Source organism: Tympanuchus pallidicinctus, unplaced genomic scaffold (assembly GCF_026119805.1).
Source record: "Tympanuchus pallidicinctus isolate F22 unplaced genomic scaffold, pur_lepc_1.0 scaffold19, whole genome shotgun sequence".
Lineage (NCBI taxonomy): Eukaryota > Metazoa > Chordata > Aves > Galliformes > Phasianidae > Tympanuchus > Tympanuchus pallidicinctus.
This window is the reverse complement of record NW_026294710.1, coordinates 11,414,569-11,431,590: the sequence shown is the minus strand read 5'-3', so window position 1 is coordinate 11,431,590 and position 17,022 is coordinate 11,414,569. Positions and strand designations below refer to the sequence as shown.

The 17,022-nt window shown below is 35.8% G+C and overlaps 1 protein-coding gene across 6 annotated transcripts in view; it reads right to left on the bottom strand.

The window, feature by feature from the left end:
• Positions 1-17,022, bottom strand: part of UPF2 (UPF2 regulator of nonsense mediated mRNA decay) — a 56,322-nt gene that overhangs the window by 20,528 nt on the left and 18,772 nt on the right. For all 6 annotated transcript variants that reach the window (XM_052681186.1, XM_052681185.1, XM_052681184.1 and 3 more), the window contains 9 exons: positions 15,694-15,797; positions 15,011-15,096; positions 9,696-9,804; positions 8,195-8,308; positions 7,601-7,717; positions 3,693-3,878; positions 2,962-3,165; positions 2,119-2,394; positions 256-439 (listed from right to left, as the gene is read on the bottom strand). In XM_052681186.1, the coding sequence (XP_052537146.1) occupies positions 256-439; positions 2,119-2,394; positions 2,962-3,165; positions 3,693-3,878; positions 7,601-7,717; positions 8,195-8,308; positions 9,696-9,804; positions 15,011-15,096; positions 15,694-15,797 (1,380 nt within the window). The remainder of the gene's footprint in view (positions 1-255; positions 440-2,118; positions 2,395-2,961; positions 3,166-3,692; positions 3,879-7,600; positions 7,718-8,194; positions 8,309-9,695; positions 9,805-15,010; positions 15,097-15,693; positions 15,798-17,022) is intronic.

Below are 17,022 nucleotides of genomic sequence, written 5' to 3'. Positions count from 1 at the left end.
CCTGCTTTTTGTATCAGGCAATATAATCATATATAGTTGGGTGGTTTATGGTTTTTTGTTTTTAAATACTCCATCATATAAGAGTTACAGAGATTATACGATCTCAAGGTAAATGACAAAAATGCAAATAAAGTAGAAGAACTATCAGGACAATAAAAGCATCATATAATGAGAACAACAATACTTACCATCGTCATCGTGACAACAGTAACCTAAGGAATACACAAACACAACCCCTAATGCCCATTATCTTACCTAGTTTTATTAAGAATTCTCGTTCCAAGTCTTGCACCTGTCTGATAGCTTCTTCCAGAGAGCTGCAGAGCTTTATCTTTGGTCTGAGGAGTTCCAGTGTATCACTAATCATATAGTCAATGTCTATAGGAAACGGGTGGTCTTTTGTCCAGACATCCAGACTTTTCTTCCACCAAACGTACCGCTGGAATGCAAAATACTCAATTAAGCTGTAGACACACTGGCATCTATAAACTGTTTCACTTACTAAATTCTTAACACCTGGTCACATTTATTCAGTAGAAAATGCAAAAGATTTCACATCACTACTCTACTTCATACAACCACTAGATATTTTGCTAACACTAAGTTATGACTGACAATGTTGGGCATCACAAACATTAAAGATATTCTTATTTCATTATAAAGACTCTTAAAAGTATGAAAACTGAGCACAGAAAGCACTGGTAAAGGAGGTGCCTTCCAAAGGCAGATTATTAGTTTTTTAAAGAGATGAACACTTAGAAACTGTCCAGCTTTTGACTTCTTCCTACGTCTATTTTCAAGACAATTTATTTCCTCCAAAGCATATTATGGAGGCGAGGGTGCAGTAAATATTACAAAAAGATTTAAGACTGTAGCTACCATCAAGTCATTTATCATCCAGCTCATTTTATAAAAATTAGTACATTAAGTTGCAACAGAAATACAAGAATTAAATCTGACTCAAGAAAGAGAATCTCACAGCTGAATCTGAAAACAAAGAGAATGCCAAAATTGTGTCTGAAAATGAAGGAGTAATAGCAACTTTATTGAAAAGGTGACAGTCAAATGAATATCTGTTGAAGTCATATAAAAAAATACAGCGATTCCTTCACTTATTTGGGGTTTAAAATACATCTGATATACAAAGGATTTGCATTCTTAAAGAAGGAAAACACACATTACATTATTAATTTGAATATTCTTGTTTTAGTGTAATTTAAAGAAGAAAGCTGAAAGAAATCAAGTCCAAACACTTGTAGCATTAGCCACATAGACTGGAATTTTTCATTGTCCCAAGGAAATGTATTTTGGTGTCTGAAACTCCTGCTATGACATCTTTTCCCCCTTAAATCCATCAGACAGAATTCTCCTTTCTGCATCTTTTTGCTATTACCTCTCATTCTCTCTCTGCATTCCTTCTTCACCAGCTCTATTAGGCAGCTGAAGATAGCAATCTAATCGCTCCCTATTTAACCTTCCCCTCTGAACTGAACAAATTCACAAGGGAATCACAAGCCTCCTGATCATTTTGGTGACCCTCCAATAGATTGGACTCAGTTCCAAGGTTCTCATCTACTAGGAAACCCTCAGCTGGATAAAAATGTTTTAAACGTGGCCTCACGCACCAAGCCAAAGCAAAAAATAAAATCCCTTTCTTCAATCTGCTGGTTGCACTCTTGCCAAGACAAAATAGTGATGAAATTCAACAGCATACTACAATTGATGCAGAACTGACTCTTGTGTTCACTTAGTCTAGGAAGTTTGACTTTGTTCCTGCAAAGCTGTTTTCTAGATAATTGGAACCAGACTGCACTGTCACACAGAGCTACTCCATCCCATCTGCAAGACCTGATACTTACCTCCACTGGATTTCACAGGGTTTCTGTTAGGCCATTTCTCCACTCACTGAGACACCCTAAATGACAGACCTAAATCTTCACTGAATCAACTGCTAGGCCAGTCTGTTGGAGCAAAAGTAACATCTACGTGTGGACATACACTTTTCTTTAAAACAAAACAGTTGCTCGGTAGAAAAGACTTGAAAAACTAGAGAACAACCAAGAGAAATAAATAATAGAGAGCTGCTAAAGAAATCTGTGGAACAAAAGTTTATAATACCTGAAAGTATACAAGGAAGCAATCAAGCTTTCGTTTGCTGGATCCTCTGTCAAAATATTGCCCACAGGTATCAAGGATTGTACACACAAGTCTGATTCTGAAAAGATGCTCTGGAGGATCCAGTGGACTAGGACTACCATCAGGGTTCACACCAAATGATGTGAATGAATACAGAGTTCGAAATATTACAGCTGATTCCACCATGCGGTAGTTGTAAAGCTCCCCCAAAAACTTGGCACTGCTGATCCGCCGCTGGTTAAACTTTGGCTGGTTAACCTTCATGAAAAAAAGGCAAACAAACCAAAACCATCTTATCATGCAGCTGTAACAGAATCTGTGTTTTTATTTTCTTTAAGAGAAAAGCAGTGTAAATATCTGATAAAATTCATCACAACATGAGCTACACATGTTACACAAAACTAAAAAGCAATGAAGACAATTATGAAAGCTAGTCAGCAAGTAGCCACTATAAATATTCATACACATTTGACATACTTTAATTTTGAAACCTAGGACTGTTTTTTTACTGTCCAGAAAATTGTAATTATAAACTGTCCAAACACAGGATAGTCTCAAGTGACTTAAGCCCCAGCAATCTGACTATGCTGCAAAAAGACAAACTGCACATCCTTATTAGGAAAAGGAGGAAAACAACTGTCCTAGGAATCTGTAATTTCTTATTACTAGATTTTAAATGATCCTGTACGAACAACTGAAGGATGGGTAGAAAAGTCAGACAAAAGAGAATATAATAATTCTTTCCTTTAAGTGGGATTATTTTACTGTCTTCCTTCCAATGTAAGCAGATGCGTACGGGTTAATCTTGATTTTTAATTTTCATACCTCCATTCCTAGACGAATATCCTCTAGCACTCCATCCACAACATGAATTCCAACATCTTCCTGGTAAAGGACCAACCCTGCTAAGAGGTTGGCCACACAGTGAATGCTATTATATTTCACATTCCAGATGTTGATCATGCAGCATATGACATAGTCTTTTACTTCTGTATCCTGCCAAGGCAGTTTGCGCATCTGTCTCAGGACCTAAGCAAAATGTTAAGACAAGCTTCACATTTTGGCACATAAAATATCAAAATATTTTCTGTTACCCAATGTGCTCCCCCCTCCCACATACATAGTTGGAAGAAAATTCCAATACACACCTGCAAGGGACCTAATTCTTTTCTTCAAACACCTTCTCTATCTGTAGTAGCTACGGAAAACCTTCTAGAGACAACCGAACTGCTGTTCTCTAGCTACTAATCAAATTGTTCCAATCTGCCCCATAGTTTTCTTATTCTCACAGTGTGTATTTAACAGTCATCTTTTATCTCTGACTTTGAATACAAGATATTCAGCACAAAAATTCTAATTTCATTCTGTCTGTTCAGCACTTGATGTGGAGAATATAGATCTATCTGTATTTGAAGAAACAAAACAAATTTAACAACCAGAGATACCAGAATGATTCCTATTCCTTGCAATTAAGAAAATCACCATTTGCAAACCTTCAAAATTTTATAGCATATCACCTTCAGCAACGCCTCTATGAAAGACTTGAAGAAATTTACCTTCTCTGTGGTGACCTTTGAGAGATCCTTGTAAAGAAGCTTACGAACATATTCCTGCAAGGGAGGACGTTTCTTCTTCACAGTTTTTTCAGCTGGAGGGGGATTACAGTAATAATAGGCGTTCTCTACCATTGTAACATAGCGTGCATCAAGATGCATTGCTTGTTTTTTTCTCATCATTTGTTCCTGTAAATGCAAATGATTAGTTAATGATGTTGGTTACTACATTCTCAAGCCACTTTTAAGTCTGTTACAGTTAAGTTTGGAACAAAGGAAACAGAAGATTGCAAGAAGAGACCCAGAAGGTTGGCTGGAGAGAAGAAAAGAAAGTATAGATGATACGGTTCTATGGTGTTGTCAGTGTTATTTCTCTTTACAAGCTCTACTTTTATGAAGCATAGCCACAGTTTAACTTGAAATCTTAATGCATTGCTTAGCTCAATAAAACAGCATTTTGAATAAAGCTCATTTCATTAACCACGTTGAATCTAACACTGCTGAAATACTCATTTCTTGACCCATGTGACGTAACAACAGGAGAATATCAACCTACTTCAAACAGCAATGTGCAGCTCCAGAAAGTTTGTATTGATGGTTTCACAGGAACTTTCAGTGGTTTAAGCAATGGCATTTTTCTTATTACGTGCTCTGTTGTTGCTATTTACCAAAGCAGAATAGACTACATAGAAAACTGCATCTACCACAAAGGAATATTTTGGGAAAAAAGAATGAGACATGCCAAAGCTTGTTACATATGTCAACACCAATTACTGTGATTGCTAGGACTGTCCTCATTTTCCCCTCTGAATATAATCTTTTCTCCATATTTCATTTTGAATACATACTTACAAATTCTGTGGCTTTTTAACAATTCCTTAACATAAAATTCTGTACAAAAACAAGCACTAGTTCTGGGCTGCTGATTTTTACAGCTGAAGAAGATGAGCTTAATTAGATTACAAAACCTTTCTATGCACATATATGCACATAATTCTACAAACTGCATTTTTAAGGTACATCAAACTGATATATTCTAAAGCACTCTAAGGTGGTTCAGTGGGAAAAAAAGATGCACAGAGTTAAACTACTTTTTCAGTAGAGGTCACTTACTGGTAATACACACAAATACAAAAGACAAACACGTACACACACGTATTTGTTTATCTATTCATACAACCCAGTCAAACAATGACAAGGATATAAACCTTTGAGGAAGATGCACACATTTTTCAATTTTCAATGAACTTTCAAGTGAACTTGAACAAACTCAAGTTTCTTTCACCAGACTGTGGTTCAGTTAAACTGAAATGTGAACATACTCGAACAGTTCCCTAGCCTTGGGTTTCAACTGTTAATTCAATGCCAAAGAACACTTCTGCGTAACAGTAACACCACAAATAGTGTAATTTTCCTAGATTGTGTCTATCTATTGCTTGGGAGGTCTCAATATGACACCAGCACTAATGCACTTCATTTTCAACCTTTTCTATGACACAAATGGCCTCCTCTTTGATTCCCTGCAAGCGTTCCTCTCTAAATGGGAAATTCCTGTCAGATAACAGAAAATTTACAGACACTTAATGGATGCACAGCACTTTAGCAATTGGGAACGGAAATTGCTTTATGTGCTGTTTACGCTTAGCAGGGAAAAGGCACTTAAAAGCAAAAAGTTTCAAAACCTTATTGTGTAATGCTAGGAATATTTTGTAAATTTTCTAGATGCATCAGGAGAAAGCATGTTTGTTGTCTTACGACAGTTGATATTCTCTACAAGCTGCTATCCTGCCTCTCCACGTGTTCCAGCACTTCAGAAACAAGTTTGTAACTTTCTTGGAAGCACTATTTTTATAGTGAGCTAACATATTCTAGGTTTAACTAGAGGTAACTACTTCATCAAAATGTCTGTCTGTACAATCAGGATTCTACTGTTCCAATTTGATCAACAGAACAAGTCAACCTAAGAATTGAGCTACTGGTAACGTCAATCCCATGTTTACAAAAACAAGTGATTTTGCTTTAGAGTTTTAAAAATAATTTGGTATCATTCACTACATCTAAGGGCTAAAATCCTTAAGACTGATGCAGTCTTTTGGATAGCAAAAACAAAGCTACAAGTATTCTTTTAAAAAAAAACAAACCAAAAAACAACAATGGTGTAACACAAGAATGGTATTTTATCATGATAACATTACACAAATATATGTGAAGATAACACTGACCTTCCTTCCAAAGCAACAATCCATGTGACACATGTATCAACATACCATCCCCACAGCCAAGTTAATGTATCCTATTTTTTTGTAATTACGTACAAGGGATGGAATTTGAAAGACTGGCTGGAGTTAAAAGAAATAAAAATCGCCCTCTTTAAAGATTCATCTTTTATAAATCAGTAATATACCACAGTAGCTCCACCAGCTGGCAAATCTTTAGAAAATTGAGATATTCCTGCTTCCTTTCAAAAAGGACTCCGCAACAAAGATTTGCAGTTAATTTACCCATCTTTTTCCTCTTGTGACAGCCCCAGAGCAATAAATGGTGCGACGTTCAAAGAGGCTGAGAAAGAAACAGTGTTTTTGTGGAAAATAGGTTGTACTGCACTATATCCAAGTATGTAACAATTGCTGCTCTATTAACTCCGTAGGACAGAAAGGCAGGCTATAGATTCAAGAGAAACACCTATCAAGCGTAAGCCTGTGCTCTGGTGAGACAGGAGATACACGTACAGAAGACAATGATATTACATAGGCTTTTAAAGCCTTGCCTCTACAATCAGACTCTGAACCTGTAAACTATTCCCTTCCAGGAGCACAATCTGTGTCTGCTTTCTCCTCCACATGCAGTGACTACTTTCAATACTGCAGATGCACATCTATAATCTTGCCACAACGCAAGGATTTGAAGGTCAGCAAGGAACATTAAAACATTTAGTCAGGCTTCTAATTAAAAAAAAATGGTTTAGTCACTGGATTGCATCTGCTTTAGATGCTTTTAATTTAATGCAACTTCCTACTGCTGATGTCTACCTCTGAAGCACTTCAACCACATGTCTTGCCTTGGACTAAAATTTTTAGGATCACCTTACAAGACAGGAAACATTATTAAGGAGTCAAATTCATATAGAAAAAAGAAGCCCCAAACCAGCCCATTATTTTTAAATCTTTGCCAGTACTTATCTAGGCATAAGGATAACACTTCCACACTTATTTCAATTATCATGAACCTCTATTTTTAAAATCCCTTCCTCCAGTGCCTTCAAAAACTTGTTCTTCAAATTCAGAACCACAGATGGTTATCCAAGGAAAGAGACTACCATGTTCCACAACTGCCTTCACCTCCCATTAAAGCACCTTCTCCTGTTCCATTTACTAATGCTTTCCCACAAATAGTATCAAATACACTATTTGTAGTTCAAGTGCAATAGCTTTTGTTTCAGAAACTTCTTTTTTAAGTCATAAACAGAATTAGAAATCAACAGGAGCTCTCCAGAAAATGCTCAGAAAGCTGTTCCCACAGTAGGTGCAATCAGAGACTGCCCAGTGTTGTGTAAGCTACTAATAACAACAGTTGCAAGTCCACAAGACTACAAAGGCTGATATCACCAGAGCAGACTAGGATGTAGTGAGCCCACTTCAGCTCTAATCCATAAAAAGGACTTCAGGAAGACTCTCTCATACCAACTTTGTTTTTATTAAAAGAGTTCAGGAGGTTATCCTCTCTGTGCACTCAGGATAAACTTGAATGAAAAGTTTCACTTCCTGGTACCCAAACATTGTAACTGACATCAAAGACACTATTCACAAACACTGCTAAGTCAGACCAAATCACAAACCCAGAAAATCATTAATTGGTTTAACCCAGTACATGACAGCTCCCCTCACACATAAGTCAATCTGCTTCCCTCTTACCAGAAGAACACTGGTTCTTAAGTGAGATTCTGGTGATCTAAAGAGAAATCTTCCACAGGTTTCCAACAGAGTACAGGCCATTTCAATATGGTGATGAGAAAAGTCTGACAGAAGCATCTGGAAGGCATTTACATAAAAACACAAGTATTAAACATCTCTCTGAACTGCAGAAAGCAGTAAGTTTTAACTACTATACTTTATACTATTGAGGTGTTTCACAGCCTTTAAGAAAAAAATGCAAATTAACTTCACTGTTAACAAAACTAGAAATATTCATCTTATTAAAAAGTATCCCACAAATAGCCTAGATCCAAAATTTAGACTCTACCATTACTTTCCAAACAAATTCAATAGCAATTCGATTACATTCAAATGTGTATTTCAAAGTGTCCCTTCTATCATACAACTGTAATATTTCAATTTCTGGAATGGCTGCAGAAGTGTCTTCATATGCTGTAACAACAGACATCAGGATTTAAAACATCCCATACAATGAAATTATTACAGATCAACATCAAGAGTTACCTGAAGAGAAACATGATAGGGACATGACATCAGCATGTAAAAACATTCGTACAACTACTAACCACCAACCTTTAAGCAGTGAAGAGTATCATTTTTGGAGAACATCTTAAACTTGGTAAGCTCACCAATAAACCTCACAGTTTTATTCTTTGTTTCAATGTTGATCTGGTCCTTTTTTCTTACCTGAAGAAAAAAGAAAACACGCTTGATTTTAAAATACCAACTTAGAAAATTGCTTTCAGGCAAACATTCGTAAGCAGCATTGCTATTTAGAAATGTTTGACATTTCCTCAGTTTCTCATGCTCTCTCTGCTCTTGCACTTCTTCCCCTTCTGACTCTGACCCCTCCCCCCCAGAATTCTTCACTATTCTTTACTAAACATTTATAAGCATATCAACCATCAACCACTGCCATCAACCACTGCCATCACACTGGGTATAGCAAAGCATTAGCTAGATTCTATTGTATTTTTTGACTCTGTAAGCACAAGAGTAAGATTGCTACTAGTATGGAGATTCTGAACATTGACAGCTTTTTCAAGTATGGTTTACCAAAGAGCAGCCAGATGTTCTTTTCCATTTGATTGGTTTGTTTTAAATTAGGTATCCAACAACTTCAGTGAAAACACAGCTTTAGCTCTAAGCATAATCATACCAAACAAGACAATTTTATTTCTCCACAACATAAATAACTTGTCCTGAGAATAAGGAGTTCATTTAGGACTTAAATACTTGCAGTTAACAATTAATACATATTTTATGTCAATATTATGAAAAAGTTTTTAAACCTGTGCCATAAAGCTCAGAAAACAGAAAGAATCAACACTGTACAGGATAATTAATTCTACTATATGAACTTAAAATACTGTAGAAAGAACAACAGTGAAAAATACCAATCAGTTTGTGGTGTGGAACAGACTGCCCAGAGAGGCTGTGGATGCCCCCACCCTCAAGGCCAACTGGATGGGGCTCTGAGCAACACGATCTGGTGGGAGGTATCCCTGCCTCTAGCAAGGGATTGGAACAGGATTATCTTACAAGTCTCTTCCAAGCCAAAATATTCTATGATTCTATGATACATTCGCGAGGATGAAAACTTTGGTTAGTGAAAACTGTAAAAATCAAAACTTTAGAAGTGCTATATTACAATTGCAACCACTACATTACAGCAGTAACTTCATAATGGGGGCCTGGTTAGAATTAAGTCAATTCTCATTCCCAGTGCAAGTTACTGATTTACAGAAAGCTAACACTTTCATTTGGAGTAGAGTTTATAAGATTTGCAACTTTCAACTGTTACACAGCTTACTTTAATCACTATTTAATATGGAAAATAAGAAAGACACTACAAATAATGCATATATACAGATACTTGATAAGTCAAAAAAAAATTAAAATACACAAATCAAGCATTTAGGAACGAATCTGCTCAGATAGCAGAAAACAAATCTAGCTTGAGTTGCTGAACTTAAGAATTAACATCTATATGATAAAAAGCATTACTCTTTCCCAAAAAATTACCATCATAGAATTAGTAAAATTGAATGCAAAAAGCTAAATGAGGACATACATGAAATCTGAAATCTCCTTTTAGCATGGAGCAAAGATCCTCTGCTACATCAGACATACAGGGATGCAATGTGGCAACCAGCCTTGCATAAAACGGTAGCAAATCCAACCTGCAAACAAAGGTGACACATATATATAAAATGAGATTATAAAATAGACAATCAATTTATGTTCAAGGTTATAAAAAAGTGTTTATGCCTACAAGCAGAGTTACTGTTCTGCTCGTGAAAAGAATGACTGTGAAATGGAAAACACCATCTTAACCATGGAATTTGACCTCTTGCCTTCAAGCAATTTCCAGATACGAGAAATATTCAGACACATTGAAATATACAAAATTAGAAATCTTTACAGTGAGCTCCATCAATTACTGGTTTGTTAGTTTTTTTTTTGTTTGTTTGTTTGTTTTTTTTTTGGGGGGGGGGGGGGGGGGGGGGGAGGGGAGGGGGAAGGGGCAATTTTTGTTTTGAGTAATTGCAAACAAAACCAGGAAGGTAAGGATGTTTATTCTTACAGTGAACTTGTAAATGAATGCAGGAATGTCATTATATCAAGGAAACCTCAACAGATGATGTTAAGTGAGTGAAGTGGCAACCTCAACTAGCAATCACACTAATTGAAATACTGCAAAATATAAGAACTTTCCTTATTTTCATTCATCTTTCCTTAGTTATAATCCTTCATAACCATTTTATAGCAACACCTGTTTCCCCTGAGGGAATTCTGGTGTTCAGTTCAAGCTCCTACTTTGTTTCTTCTCATTACAGAGTATCTGGCTGCAAAAATGGAATAAACGCCTTCAAACTTGATTAATGGCATCACTTCACAAAAGACTGAACAATAGAGTGCTTTGCATAACTCTGTATATACCACTTTTAAATGGAGAGACACCAACCACAGACATCACACTTCAGTCTTTCCTTATATTAGGAAAACTTTATAAAAACAGAACAAATGCTTTCTTTACTGTATTCACTTATGTTCTGAAAATAAGGCAAACAGGAGATAAACCCTAAAAATCATCTTTTACGTAACTGGAGAGAAACATCTTAACTTTGGATACCTGAAGAGAGAAAATGCCTGTGAAAGGAAAAATCTTTACTTCACAAAAAAAAAAAAAAAAGAAAAATAGAGCTTGCCCCGAAACTGAGCTGGATTCACAAAGAAAGGAAGAAAATCAAGACAAAACCTCGAAACTGCAGCCCACACAACAGCAGCAGCAATGAAAATTGGGCAATGTCAAAGAAACAGAGAAAATTCCATGTTTAAATTGTGGAAGAGAAGCATAAAAACACACTGCCTGAAAAAAGCAAAGCTATGTGGCTTTTGTACAAAACTCCAGGTGAAACATTAGAGGTATCCCAGTTACCTATTTAACAGTTTTATTCTCTTGTTAATCAATAACTGAAGTAGTATTTACATTTTTTGAGCTTGTTGGAACACACAGTCAAGGGTGACTAACTACAGCAAATTGCTACCTGGCTTATAAGCATTCAGTCATTAACTCAGAGCAGAAGTGAAAGTCTCATTACTTTATACATACGTGCATGAACTAAATTAAGAAATGACTTGGGCTGAGATGAGGGGGTGTGCTTTAATTGAGGGAGTTTCTGCGTGGGATCTCTTAAAAAGCAGCACAAAGTTTTATTCTAATCTGAACAAGTAGCTGCCTGCTGAGAGCTAATAATTTCATCTCTGTAAACTGAATATACCTGAGGGAAAATTAAGTCTTACAGTGCATCATTATTGCTTCATCACAGGATACAAAAGGTTTCTTCATGGGGTAGAATACTGAGTGTTTCTAAATAGGTGAAATATAATAAGGAAAAGCCTTGGGTCAAATATTGTAAAACTGGCTATCAGACACTGAATCTGTTCACTTGCTCCACGGGAAACAAAATTAGCATTCAAAAGTGGAGAAACTGCAGTATAGGTGGCACCACCTACTGGTACCTGCATTTATAGATAACCTAAGTTCTAGGACAGAGACATACTCAACTCTGGACCTCACAGACTGCACATTAGTTAAATATTTAATAAACTTTTTAGTTTAGGGTTTTTTTTTGTGTATTTGTTTGTTTGTTAAGAATTTCAAATGTCAATTTACAAACAAATAAAGACTTTGTTCAATTAAAGCCTTAAATGCAAAATTTTATTAGAAAGCGAAGTGGACATTTTGGACATTTGTTATCTGAGTTCCTATTTAAGAGACAGCTTAAAGCACAAAGCAACATGCAAGAGAGAACTGCCTTGAAAGCACAAACATAACCCAGATAAATGAAATGTATTCATAGGTCTTGCACAGGTAAAAACTGCCACCTGCACTACTCAACAGAAAGAACATGATGCTGTGGAATTTTCATGCCATCAGTTTTGTTTATTCAGCTCACATAAATACCCTATCTTAAGCAAATCTCTCATTTTCATCTGCCAAAGAAAGAAGCACTGAGACTTTGAGAAGTCAATTTACATTGAACAAAGAGGGTCCTCTTACTGAGAATTCTCAGGTAGGAAGCTGAATGAAGACAGACATACAAGAAGTGTACATATCTGATTAGAATGCTCAGAACTATTTAACACTCACGAGGCAGTTAACTTCTGAATTAAGAACAGACACTGTTAAAATGCAAAGAGCAACAGAACTCTTTGCTCTGTACATGTTCAGCTTCACAGATCACCATATATAGGAATGGGGAAGAAAAATAAGTCAGAAACCACAACCCTTATTTGAGCATTTACCTAAATACTTTAGAACTTGAAACCTTAAAAGGTATTTTAAACTTCGTATTGAATTTAAAAAAGAAAAAAAAAAGAAAAAAAAAACCAGCAAGACTGCAGTATGCAAAGATGTGTGCGTTTCTGTGCAGGAAACAACTTCAGATAGCAAAAAATTGCACAAAGATGTCCTAAAACTGCAAACAATATTGGTCAAATCACTGTACTGTCACTTTAGTACAAACCACACAGTCCTGAATTAAAAGGCTCATTCTTAGTTTTAAATCAATCCTTCCCTGAAGATCTGAAGCCACTTTTATACTAGCACTGAAAAAAAAAAATCTCTAAAAAAGGCTTTCTGTTTGCAGGTTCAAATTGAAGCTGGAAGCTTAAATGTGATGAATTTATAAGTATTCAACAACGCAAATTAATGATGTTGTATTTTGACCCTAATCAAGTGACAGTTGATACTCAACCACTTCTCCTTAAAGATTTGTATGTTCTTGGTGCAATTATTATGTCTGCGTATTTCCTGAAACTGTGATCACTCCAAAGATCAGATGTTACTGTGTTTCTAGATAGCTTATTATGGCTGCAAACACAGCAGCCAGATTGAGACTACATTATCTACTATGTTTGGAGACTAAATGCATTTAAAAAATACACTGTTTTATCTCCACCTTGTAAGGACACTTTTCCCTTTAACCTTCAAAAAAAAATAATAAATTGAGAACTGAACTATAACAAGCTTTCCTATACTGCTTCTCCAATGGTATCCTGAAGGGATGCTACAAGAACTCCTGGAATTAGTAAAAACTACTGTGCAACAACAGTAATGGAAAATAAAGAGATGTCAATACAGCCAGAGAAGGGATACACAAAACTGCATGTAATACATATAGTGTATATACATATATACACACAAACTAACAGAAATACTGTTGGTATGACATTGCTTCAAAGCTGTACGTATGTTTTTCTAAATCAATTTGTAGCATTTTATAGCAACTTGCATGTGCTACGTAGGCACACAAGACATTCTCCCGCAAGGATTGTAAATGGTGACTTCAAGGAAGAAAGCAGAGCTGCTCCCTTACCAAATGCAGTAACAAAGCCAACAAATATTAGCACAGACTGTCCTTTAAAACTGCCTGCATCAATGGGGCAGATCAGCTGGTATTTTTTCACTGCAATTGTTTGTGGTTCCAAACAAAATACTCAGCCAACACCCTGTGGCTCTTGTTTAGTAACCCAGAGATGGGCATTTGCAATGCAGGCAAAAAGAAAAGGGAGATATACACAATTGGGCTGATGGTCATACAACTGGAGGCTGATGTACTTATATGCACAGAGGATTTCAGAGCAGGCAGCACAAGGGGCATTAGAATACAAGTAATATAAAACAAGCATTAAGATATTAATACTTAATATTTAAAAGTAATATTTATAATTAAAGAACAACTGCAAGAAAATCAATTGGGTTGACCCAACTGTTTCAGTATCAATTCCAGATATTAAAGAGCTGCACTGTGAAGAAAGTAACAGCCCTTGGAGCCAACCACAACTATTGGTCTATTGAGTTCCTACAGACAAATTAATCTTTTTTTTTTTTTTAAATAAATAATTACTTTCAAAACAAACTGTTGGATTACAGAGTGCCTGCTGGTAAGATGATGAAGGAGCACTCTGTTTTTTGCCTCACAGTGTTAAAAAGGAATGGAATCAAAGTAGTGTGAAATATAACAGGAAATCCAAGATGATGATGAAATAGTTGGAGCTAGAAGCAGCATCAAAACAGCCTCTGAGGAAAATCAGGGCAAGGAGGAGCAGGAAAAGTGACTCCTTCATAACTGCACTTACTTAAGTTGCATCTATTTAAGGTACAAGTTTACCATAAGGAAAAGAAACACTATTCTAATGAATTTATCAATTCCATCTATCAGGCTTGCAACCATTTCTATAAGGAAGGCTCTTCTAGCAAGTGCAGATGTCTATTTTACACAAAGTCAAAAAAAAAAAAAAGGTAGGAAAATTCTAACAAATGAATGATAGAGTGAAGAACTCACACAAACTCCTGTTTGTTTTCCTTAAGCAAACTCCAAAGTAGCTCCGGAGAAGATAAAATGCTGTAATTGCCAGGTATTAAAGAAGAACTAGTGTCATAAGAAATACTCCTTCCTTGTGCTCTAATTATTGATATTCCCATATAAAACTGTACAAGTTCTTCCTGAATTAAATATATCCTTCTTTTGCACTAAGAGGTTTTGCACTAAGGTTTTGCTGTTACTTTCACAGTTAAAAAAAGAAAGTTATGAGGAGACCCACCATAAATTCACAAGTTCTGAACAAGATGAACTATAATAAAATTCTGCAATACCACGGCAAAGTATTCTGTTGAATCATTTTGTATTAAATATCATTTTATTTTAAACATTTCTTTTGTTCTCTAGATAAAAATCACATCAGGAGTAAATACAGCCAACAAACATGACTTGGAATGTGCACTTGATTTCAGTAATTTAAACAGTTAAAAAAACAAAACAACAAAAAAAAGATGTTAAATAACAAAAGGGTCAATTCAAATTTCCCCCCCCTTCTTACCTTTGCCTAGGAACTATGAAAAGTGCTCGTACTAGTTTTCTTCTGTTGGCTTTTGTATTCATATTCATGCAAAAATCCATGGCTGCCTATAAACAGAAAAGTCAATATAGTACTTCACCTTAAAATGGTGGGGTTATCTCTTTTTAAAAATACATTGTTTGCAATGTAGCATTCTTTCCAAGAGTACCATTTACAGAGCCATGCTTGTTACATGAGCTTTAAAAACTCAATTTTTGTCTAGAATGGACCCTGACCAACACAGTTGCAAGAATATAAACCAACTCTTCAGACTAGTAGAATAAAGAAAGTAGCTTTAGGAAGACAGATGAGGAGTAATTTGTCAGAGTGCAACAGAAGAAAAAAAAAAAAAAACAACAAAAAAAATCTCAAAAAAAAAAAACCAAACCAAGACAGACCTACTCCTTTTAAAACAAACTACAGTCTAAGAGAACGGGTAGAGAAAACATGACAGGATGAGAGGAGTATCAGCTCACATGATATCTGGGCAACAGTTTACTACATGGGAGAGAAAAAAATATTTCCTTTAAGTTAAAATCAAATTCAGTTACTGACAGACTCCAAAGCTTCAGTCTTTATTACTAATCAATCTGAGGTAGCATTATATATTTTTAAGAGTTGGGGAAAAAAAAAAAAAAAAAAAAAAGAGAACTATGAAACAGTACCTTGTCTATGAGGTCTCTGTTCACACAGTTTGGAAGCTGCTGAAGAAAAGCATCAACTATAAGTTTTAAATGAGATCCAGTACTGGCTTCTTCATCCTCTTGTTCTAACAGAGTGAAATAAACAAGCAGCACACATCTTTAAGCTACAAAATATAATGATTTACTATCACATTCCCCAAACACAGCACATTTGTAATGTTTAAATTTTGAATATTTATCTACAGATTCAAAAACAAAAAACAAAAAACAAAGAAATATGAAAACAAATTAATTTTTAATATTTTTAGTATTAAAAAAAAAAAATCCACTGTTGGTCTATACCAGCAAGAGTCTAAAGTATCACCTTTAAAACTTATCTTCCTATTAATGAATTAATAACAAAATCAAGAGTTCCTGTCTCCTGATTTACACTGTCGGGAGAAACAACAAATGCATATTCCTGGAAGACTGTGGTGAATTGTTTAGGCAATAAAACACGGACCACAAAAAGGCCCAAACATGGGGGAAAACAGTACAGCAAAAACATTGCAACTGCAGATTCTACTCCTTACGTTTGCTCTGTGTGAGAAGCAGATTTTTTTTTTTTTTTTTGTCACAAGAATGTCCAAAAAGTGGCAAAAAACTGAAGCTGGCCAATGTTGGTCCTTCACCTGTGCAGACACTGAAGTAAGGAACCACTGTGAACAGGAAGGAGGTTTGAGCACACAGCAGTTGCACGGCAAGTAACAACTTGTTTTCTCAAGCAAAGCTCTGTGTATTTTGCAACACAGTAAGCAGGCAACGACCTGTATCTACTGGTTGAGTCAGTAACACCACTGAACTAAAGGAGCCTACCACTGAAATTTAGATTTTTCCAGCATCAGCTGAGAAGATTTCAAACCAATACCCCTACAGCTACACCTTAACTGCAAAACAAGTGTTATGAAGAGGAAAAAAAAGTTAAAATCCAGATATCCAGAATTAACTGGAGTCCCTGAGAAGAGTCTAGCTTGTTTGTCAGCACGAGCCAAAACAATGAGTCGAAACAAACGTTTGGAAGAACTCTTCCTTGGCCAAAGCAGTGCAAAATAAAACTGCTTTCTAAAAAAGGGAACGTGGTGAATTTCTGTTTCCTTTCAGCTCAAGGACACTCAGCAATAATTAGGAGGTATCTGGACAGAAAACACAGGCAGACTTCAAGAACACAGGTAGGTGAGAAAATGGTCCCTGAAAAATCACTAAAAAGTACTCAACGCTTGCCAAAATTTCTTTGTCATTTCAGCCTAAACATTGAGATAAGACTGAAGTTTCTTTTCAAGTTACTGAAATCATTTTTGATTTCTCTTTGCT